Genomic DNA, 9,845 nt, shown 5'->3' with positions numbered 1-9,845 from the left:
GAGCACACAAGCCTCTCGGGCTGGTGAGTGCCGGTCGGCACCGATCCTCTGTGCGGGAATCTCTCCGCTTTGCCCTCCGCACCCCTGTTGCTGTGCTGTCCTCCGCGGCCCCGAAGCTCCCCGCTCCGCCTCCCGCTGTCTCCGCCCGCGAAGGGGCTTCCTAGTGTGTGGAGACCTTTCCTCCTTCACAGCTCCCTCCCACTGGTGCAGGTGCCGTCCCTATTCTTTTGTCTCTGTTTTTAATTAATTTTTTCTTTTGCCCTACCCAGGTATGTGGGGAGTTTCTTGCCTTTTGGGAGGTCTGAGGTCTTCTGCCAGCGTCCAGTAGGTGTTCTGTAGGAGTTGTTCCACGTGTCGATGTATTTCTGGTGTATTTGTGGGGAGGAAGGTGATCTCCGCGTCTTACTCCTCCGCCATCTTTCCACTGCTCCCCTGAGAGAACTTTTTCACACCTTAACAATGTTGACTGTACAGCTAATTGCAAGGGAAGATGATTCACTGCATTTGCAATACCCTATGAGTACATCCACCATGAGAGACTACCCCAACTTTGTGATAACATAAAAGTACTAAAATAAGTATTATATGATCAATGATAGAAAAATATAAAAACCTCAAAATAAATTGAGGTTTTTATCTGTGCCCATAAACAGAATGATGAGTTCAACCTCTTAATAATCAGATAAATGTAAATAGAAGCTATAATAGATGCCATTTTTTTACCTATTGAATTTTCTCCCAGTTTAAAAATTGGATACTATCAAGTGCTGATGAGGATGCGGAACACTAATTATTCTCCCTCATTTTCCCAAGTAGGTTGTAAAATTCTTGAAAGCAGGAAATATGTTTTAAACACATATTTTATACTTCATTGTCTTTAATCCCTCTCAGGATCCAGCCCATTGCTTTTTATATAGTATGTGTGTTAATTTCATATTTGTAAATGAGATTGAAGGATAAAGATTCATTATCAGAAACACAGTAGTGGAGGAAATTGGTTGAGAGCAAAAGAAGGTTTTTACTATCTTTGTGTCCAAAGGTATATATTGCTTGGCTACTCTGAGAATGAGGACCAGTGGTCTACTCACAGATTCAGTTTATTCCTAGAATAGAAAAAAATGAGAATGAAAATATTCTTGTATGTGCCATGGGTGGACAGAAGGGCAGGGCAGAGAGTCAGATCACAGAACTAAAGAGATCACAGAACTTCTAGCTTCCTTTTGCCTCCTTTCAGGCAAAAGGAGGTTAGAAGTAAAATGGAGGATCATTTTATCAATGAGAAATCTAAGGCCCATGGAAGTAAGTGTGAGGTTGCCTGGCTAGTTATTACCAAACTCCTTGTGTCTAACCACTTTACAGAGCAAAGGGGATATTTTTAAAGATAAATAAGAAAAGTAGAGTTTATTAATATATGGGCATAATTAAGATGTTAGCCTTAGAAACGTAAGGGAAAACATGTAGCTTAAATGGGGTGTTTGCGCGATGAGAAACAAAACCCTAGATATTTAAAAATTCTAAGTAAATGACACTGCTGGAAACAGTTGAATCACACATTTCCTCCACAAGTAGGAGCTAGTTTCACTCTAGAATAGCCAGCCATGCTGGGCAGTATGCCCATTGTGTCACTGATACAGCCTGGTGATAAGTTGGTAACTAAGTGCAGTTACTGGTGATACATCCCCACTGACATCATGATTCTGAAATACTGCTTGCTATCACTTTCACTCTTTGAATGGTTGTATTCTGCTGAGTGGCCGAAATGAGATTAAATTGGTGGCAAAGGGCTCTCGTGACTTTTCTACAAACATTCTCAGTTGTCAAAGTCAAATGGAGTCAACTGACAGTCATAGTCTACTATTACACATTCTTTTGTACTGCTTGGTAACAATGAAGATCGGGTCAATTGGAAAGCTCTTTTAGATTATGTCTAAGAGAAACTTGACTTATATTTTTTCTAAAAATAGGAGTAGTTTTGAATGATTAACAACTCAAATTTCTGATAGGATGATTTTGCTAAATATTCATAGTACTTAAATATACCTCACACTTTTTCAAAAATAATATGCATCAGATAAATGTAAGGGAAAAACAGAAACCATTTAAATGCAATTATTCTTTAACATTTTTCTTTATATAAAATTATGTGGTCACATTTTGAGAGGCAGGTAAAAGGGCTGACTTCATGGCAACCTGTGAACTCAGTATTATTATATTGATATAATAAAGCAAAACTGCCATCTGGAATAAGACATAACCCGTATTGTGATTTAAACTTATTTGGAAAATTTATGTGTGAAACTCTTTTCGATGGCACTTTTTTTGTGTGTACATGTTGCAGGGTTATTTGCAGACGTGGACTGGGTGGTGCTCAGAGAGCTAACTGTAATACAAGCCTGGATCTCCCATTTTCTTGTTGTAAGATTACTAGGCAATAACTGCCCCTTTCTGTGCATTTTATTTTTCTCACTGTAAAATGCTTGTAATCAAAGCATTTGTGAGGCTAAGTTAGATAAGAGACAGCAAGTATTTTCAGATCTTCAGATGATAGATGCTATATAAATACAAGATAGAGACATCAGTATGCATTTAATAGAAGATTGCAATGATGGCTATAAATACAGAAATGTTTATTTGGCTACTTAACTTGATCATTGGTTGAAACATTTATTTTAGAAATGAGCGATACTTCTGAGATATTATCTACACAGGGTGACAGACTTGACCTTCAACAGGCAACTTTCTGATTATTCCTGTGAAGAATGAGTTGTGTGCACTCTGTTTCTGGATTTGTGTTAAAAATAAGCTTCGGGGCTCAGCGGCCAGGAAGGCAAATGTAGTATGGTAGCATTCCGGGAGTACTCAAGGCTTTGCGTTGCAAATCCAATGCTACCAGTGTGAAGAATTCCAACTGAATAATGACTGCTCCAACCCCGAATTCATCATGAATTGCACGGTGAACGTTCAAGACATGTGTCAGAAAGAAATGATGGAACACAGCGCAGCCGTGTGGCTGACAGAGTCTTGGTGCTCTGGCCAGGTGTCAGGCCTGAGCCTCTGAGGTGGGAGAGCAGAGTTCAGGACATTGGACCACCAGAGACCTCCCAGCCCCACATAATATCAATCGGTGAGACCTCTCCCAGAGATCTCTGTCTCAACGCTAAGACTGAGCTCCACTCAACGACCAGCAAGCTCCAGTGCTGGACACCCCAGGCCAAACAACTAGCAAGACAGGAACACCACCCCACTCATTAGCAGAGAGGATGCCAAAAATCATACTAAGTTCACAGACACCCCAAAACACACCAACAGACATGGTCCTACCCATGAGAAATACAAGATCCAGGCTCATCCACCAGAAGACAGGCACCAGTCCTCTCCACCAGGAAGCCTACACAAGCCAGTGAACCAACCTTACCCACTGGGGGAAGACACCAAAAACAATGGGAAGTACTAACCTGTAGCCTGCGAAAAGGAGACTCCAAACACAGTAAGTTAAGGAAAATGAGAAGACAGAGAAACACACAACAGATGAAGGAGCAAGGTAAAAACCCACCAGGCCAAACAAATGAAGAGGAAATAAGCAGTCTACCTGAAAAACAATTTAGAGTAATGATAGTAAAGATGATCCAAAATCTTGGAAATAGAATGGAGAAAATACAAGAAAAGTTTAACAAGGACCAAGAAGAACTAAAGATCAAACAAACAATGATGAACAACACAATAAATGAAATTAAAAATTCTCTAGAAGGGATCAATAGCAGAATAACAGAGGTAAAAGAACAGGTAAGTGACCTGGAAGATAAAATAGTGGAAATAACTACCTCAGAACAGAATAAAGAAAAAAAGAATGAAAAGAATTGAGGACAGTCTCAGAGACCTCTGGGACAACATTAAACACACCAACATTCGAATAATAGGGGTCGCAGAAAAGAAGAGAAAAAGAAAGGGACTGAGAAAATATTTGATGAGATTATAGTTGAAAACTTCCCTAGTATGTGAAAGGAAATAGTCAATCAAGTCCAGGAAGCTAAGAGGTTCCCATACAGCATAAACTCAAGGAGAGACATGCCAAGATGCATACTAATCAAAGTATCAAAAATTAAATACGAAGAAAAAATATTAAAAGCAGCAAGGGAAAAGCAACAAATAGCATACAAGGGAATCACCATAAGGTTAATAGCTGATCTTTCAGCAGAACTCTGCGAGCCCTGCAAGCCAAATGGGAGTGGCAGGACATATTTTAAGTGATGAAAGGGAAAAACCTACAACGAAGATTACTCTACCCAGCAAGGATCTCATTCAGATTCGAGGGAGAAGTTAAAACCTTTACAGACAAGCAAAAGTTAAGAGAATTCAGCAGCACCAAACCAGCTTTACAACAAATGCTAAAGGAACTTCTCTAGGCAGGAAACACAAGAGTAGTAAGAGATCTACAATAACAAACCCAAAACAATTAAGAAAATGGTAATAGGAACATACATATCAATAATTAACTTAAATGTAAATGGATTAAATGCTCCAACCAAAAGACATAGACTGGCTGAACGGATACAAAAACAAGACCCATATATATGCTGTTGAGAGGACACCCACTTCAGACCTAGGGACACATACAGACTGAAAGTGAGGGGATGGAAAAAGATATTCCATGCAAATGGAAATCAAAAGAAGCTGGAGTAGCAAGTCTCATATCAGACAAAATAGACTTTAAAATGAAGACTATTACAAGAGACAAAGAGGACATTACATAATGATCAAGGGATCAATCCAAGAAGAAGATATAAGATTTGTAAATATTTATGCACCCAACATAGGAGCAACTCAACACATAAGGCAAATGCTAACAGCCATAAACGGGGAAATCGACAGTAACACAATCATAGTAGGGGGTTTTAACACCCCACTTTCACCAATGGACAGAACATCCAAAATGAAAATAAATAAGGAAACACAAGCTTTAAGTGATACATTAAAAAAGATAGACTTAATTGACATTTATAGGACATGCCATCCAAAAACAACATAATACACTTTCTTCTCAAGTGCTCATGGAACATTCTCCAGGATAGAGCACATCTTGGGTCACAAATCAAACCTTGGTAAATTTAAGAAAATTGAAATCATATCAAGTATACTTTCCGACCACAATGCCATGAGACTAGATATCAATTACAGGAAAAAAACTGTAAAAAATACAAACATATGGAGGCTAAACAATATGCTACTAAATAACCAAGAGATCACTGAAGAAATCAAAGAGGAAATCAAAACATATCTAGAAACAAATGACAATGAAAACACGACGACCCAAAACCTATGGGATGCAGCAAAAGCAGTTCTAAGAAGGAAGTTTAGAGCAATACAATCCTACCTCAAGAAATAAGAAACATCTCGAATAAACCTAACCTTACACCTAAAGCAATTAGAGAAAGAAGAAGAAAGAAACCCCAAAGTTAGCAGAAGGAAAGAAATCATAAAGATAAGATCAGAAATAAATGAAAAAGAAATGAAGGAAACGATAGCAAATATCAATAAAATGAAAAATGGTTCTTTGAGAAGATAAACAAAATTGATAAACCATTAGCCAGACTCATCAAGAAAAAAGGGAGAAGACTCAAATCAACAGAATTAGAAATGAAAAAGGAGAAGTAACAACTGACACTGCAGAAATACAAAGGATCATGAGGGATTACTACAAGCAACTCTATGCCAATACAATGGACAACCTGGAAGAAATGGAGAAATTCTTAGAAAAGCACAACCTTCTGAGACTGAACCAGGAAGAAATAGCAAATATAAACAGACCAATCACAAGCACTGAAAATGAGAGTGTGATTTAAAATCTCCCAACAAAAAAAAGCCCAGGACCAGATGGCTTCACAGGCGAATTCTATCAAACATTTAAAAAAGAGCTAAAAGCGATCCTTCTCGAATTCTTCCAAAACATAGCAGAGGGTAGAACACTCCCAAACTCATTCTACGAGGCCACCATCACCCTGATACCAAAACCAGACAAAGATGTTACAAAAAAAGAAAACTACAGACTGATATCACCAACAAACATAGATGCAGAAATCCTCAACAAAATACTAGGAAACAGAATCCAGCAGCACATTAAAAGGATCATATACCATGATCAAGTGGGGTTTATCCCAGGAATGGAAGGATTCTTCAATATATGCAAATCAATCAATGTGATACACCATATTAACAAACTGAAGGAGAAAAACCATATGATCATCTCAGTACATGCAGGAAAATCTTTTGACAAAATTCAACACCCATTTATGATAAAAACTCTCCAGAAAGTAGGCATAGAGTGAACTTACCTCAACATAATAAAGGCCATATATGACAAACCCATAGCCAACATCATTCTCAATGGTGAAAAACTGAAACCATTTCCACTAAGATCAGGAATAAGACAAGGTTGCCCACTCTCACCACTATTATTCAACATGGTTTTGGAAGTCCTAGCCACAGCAATCAGAGAAGAATAAAAGATAAAAGGATCCAAATCAGAAAAGAAGAAGTAAAACTCACTGTTTGCAGATGACATGATACTGTACATAGAGAATCCTAAAGATGCCTCAGAAAACTACTAGAGCTAATCAATGAATTTGGTAAAGTAGCAGGATACAAAATTAATGCACAGAAATCTCTTGCATTCCTATACACTAATGATGAAAAATCTGAAAGAAAAATTAAGGAAACACTCCCATTTACCATTGCAACAAAAAGAATAAAATACCAGGAATAATCCTACCTAAGGAGGTAAAAGACCTGTGCTCAGAAAACTATAAGACACTGGTGAAAGAAATTAAAGGTGATACAAACAGATGGAGAGATATACCATGTTCTTGTATTGAAAGAATCAACATTGTGAACATGAATGTACTACCCAAAGCAATCTACAGATTCAGTGCAATCCCTATCAAACTAGCAATGGCATTTTTCACAGACCTAGAACAAAAAATTTCACAATTTGTATGGAGACACAAAAGACCCCGAATAGCCAAAGCAATCGATGAAGAAAAACGGAGCTGGAGGTATCAGGCTCCCTGTTTTCAGACTTAACTACAAAGCTACAGTAATCAAGACAGTATGGTACTGGTACAAAAACAAAAATATAGATCAATGGAACAGGATAGAAAGCCAAGAGATAAACCCATGCACATATGGTCACCTTTTCTTTGATAAAGGAGACAAGAGTATACAGTGGAGAAAAGACAGCCTCTTCAATAAGTGGTGCTGGGAAGCCCCGACAGCTACATGTAAAAGAATGAAATTAGAGCACTCCCTAACACCATACACAAAAAGAAACTCAAAATGAATTAAATGTAAGGCCAGACGCTATAAAACTCTTAGAGGAAACTATAGGCAGAACACTCTATGACATAAATCACAGCAAGGTCCTTTTTGACCCACCTCCTAGAGAAATGGAAATAAAAACAAAAATAAACAAATGGGACCTAATGAAACTTAAAAGCTTTTGCACAGCAAAGAAACTATAAACAAGACGAAAAGACAACCCTCAGAATGGGAGAAAATATTTGGTAAGGAAGCAACTGACAAAGGATTAATCTCCAAAGTATACCAGCAGCTCATGCAGCTCAATAACAAAGACAACGCAATCCAAAAATGGGCAGAAGACGTAAATAGACATTTCTCCAAAGAAGATATACAGATTGCCAACAGACACATGAAAGAATGCTCAACACCACTAATCGTTAGAGAAATGCAAATCAAAACTGCAGTGAGCTATCACCTCACACGGGTCAGAATGGCCATCATCAAAAAATCTACAAACAATAAATGTTGGAGAGGGTGAGGAGAAAAGGGAACTCGCTTGCACTGTTAGTGGGAATGTAACGTGATACAGCCACTATGGAGAACAGTATGGACGTTTCTTAAAAAACTAAAAATAGAACTACCATATGACCCAGAACTCTCACTACTGGGCATATACCCTGAGAAAAACATAATTCAAAAAGAATCATGTACCAAAATGTTCATTGAAGCTCTATTTACAATAGCCAGGACATGGAAGCAACCTAAGTGTCCATTGACAGATCAATGGATAGAGAAGGTGTGGCACATATATACAATGGAATATTAGCCATAAAAAGAAAGAAAATTGAGTTATTTGTAGTGAGGTGGATGGACCTAGAGACTGTCATACAGAGTGAAGTAAGTCAGTAAGAGAAAAACAAATACCGTATGCTAACACATATATATGGAATCTAATAAAGAAAAAAAAATGGTTCTGAGGAACCTAGAGGTAGGACAGGAGTAAAGACGCAGACGTAGAGAATGGACTTGACATGGGGACAGGGAAGGGTAAGCTGAGACCAAGTGAGAGAGTGGCATTGACATATATACACTACCAAATGTAAAACTGATAGCTAGTGGGAAGCAGCCACATAGCACAGGGAGATCAGCTCGGTGCTTTGTGACCCCCTAGAGGGGTGGGATAGGGAGGGTGGGAGGGAGATGCAAGAGGGAGAGGATATGGGGATATATGTATATGTACAGTTGATTAACTTTTTTATACAGCAGCAACTAACACAACAATGTAAAGCAATTATACTCCAATAAGGATGTTAAAAAAACATAAGCTTCTTATTTGCAAGATATTATCTAACCTCATTTGCTGAGGGAAAACAGATAATCAGCCCTATTATTTTCCATTTGAAAATCCCATAATATTGACTTAGACTTTGAGTCAGGGACGTGTTTGCTATAGTCTTCCTTTTTATTTATTTATTTATTTTTAAACCCCACATTTGTTTATTTATTTATTTTTGGCTATGTTGGGTCTTTGTTTCTGTGCGAGGGCTTTCTCTAGTTGTGGCAAGGGGGGGGCACTCTTTTTTTTATGGATTTTTTTTTTTTTTTTTTTTTTTTGTGGTACACAGGCCTCCCACTGTTGTGGCCTCTCCCATTGCAGACAACAGGCTCCGGATGTGCAGGCTCATCGGCCATGGCTCACGGACCTAGCTTCTCCACGGCATGTGGGATCTTCCTGGACCCGGGCATGAACCCGTGTCCCCTGCATTGGCAGGCGGACTCTCAACCACTGCTCCACCAGCGAAGCCCCAGAGGCCACTCTTCATCGTGGTGGACGGGCCTCTCACTATCACGGCCTCTCTTGTTGTGGAACACAGGCTCAGACGTGCAGGCTCAGTAGTTGTGGCTCACGGGCCTAGTTGCTCTGAGGCATGTGGGATCTTCCCTGACCAGGGTTGAACCCATGTCCCCTGCATTAGCAGGCAGATTCTCAACCACTGTGCCACCAGGGAAGCCCCCTTCCTTTTATTTTTTAAATTAAAAATCATTTATGTTTTATCTCCAGATCACATATTAACTTGGATGTAATTGAAGCTGTTTCCTACATTCAGTGGCATCTTCACTAATGGGTCTTCTGTGGGAGTGATTGTTACTACTTGAACAAGTAAAGCTTTTTAAAATTATTCAAGAGTCTTACAAATTTTGATGGGCTTTCAAACCTTCTTAGAATTATTTCAAATTGTGTACTTCAAGTAAAACAGGAGACACACTGACCTTAAAGATAGTTCTAAAACAAATAGTTTTGTGATCTGAAAATGTAAGTACGTATATAGGTTTTTAAAAAAAAAGTCTTCAAAGTCCACATTTTATGGAAGCATGTGGGAAGATAAATCTACAATAAAATTATGGAATACAAGAAGTAAGTGAATTGGCCAAGCTAATTATCAGTATAACTCTATTTTCTTTTAACATAGTTCTTTGAATAGAATAGATGCTATTAAATTGTCTTCTTAGTGTCTCTTTACTTCAGGTGTTTTTTTTTTTTTTTTTTTTTC

The 9,845-nt window shown here is 38.4% G+C and overlaps 1 protein-coding gene across 1 annotated transcript; it reads left to right on the top strand.

Moving 5' to 3' along the window:
- Window positions 1-1,256: 1,256 nt before the first annotated feature.
- On the top strand, window positions 1,257-3,004 carry LOC103085201 (ly6/PLAUR domain-containing protein 1-like; the record flags this gene model as incomplete). The annotated part of the gene is made up of 2 exons (XM_007467478.1): window positions 1,257-1,299; window positions 2,865-3,004. Coding segments are annotated over exons 1-2 (183 nt in total), but the record flags the coding sequence as incomplete, so codon positions are not given.
- Between the last annotated feature and the right edge of the window lie 6,841 nt (window positions 3,005-9,845).

This window comes from Lipotes vexillifer, unplaced genomic scaffold (genome assembly GCF_000442215.2).
Source record: "Lipotes vexillifer unplaced genomic scaffold, Lipotes_vexillifer_v1.1 scaffold265, whole genome shotgun sequence".
Taxonomy (NCBI): Eukaryota; Metazoa; Chordata; class Mammalia; order Artiodactyla; family Lipotidae; genus Lipotes; species Lipotes vexillifer.
Note: the sequence above shows the minus strand (reverse complement) of the source record. Positions and strands in the feature narration are given on the sequence as shown.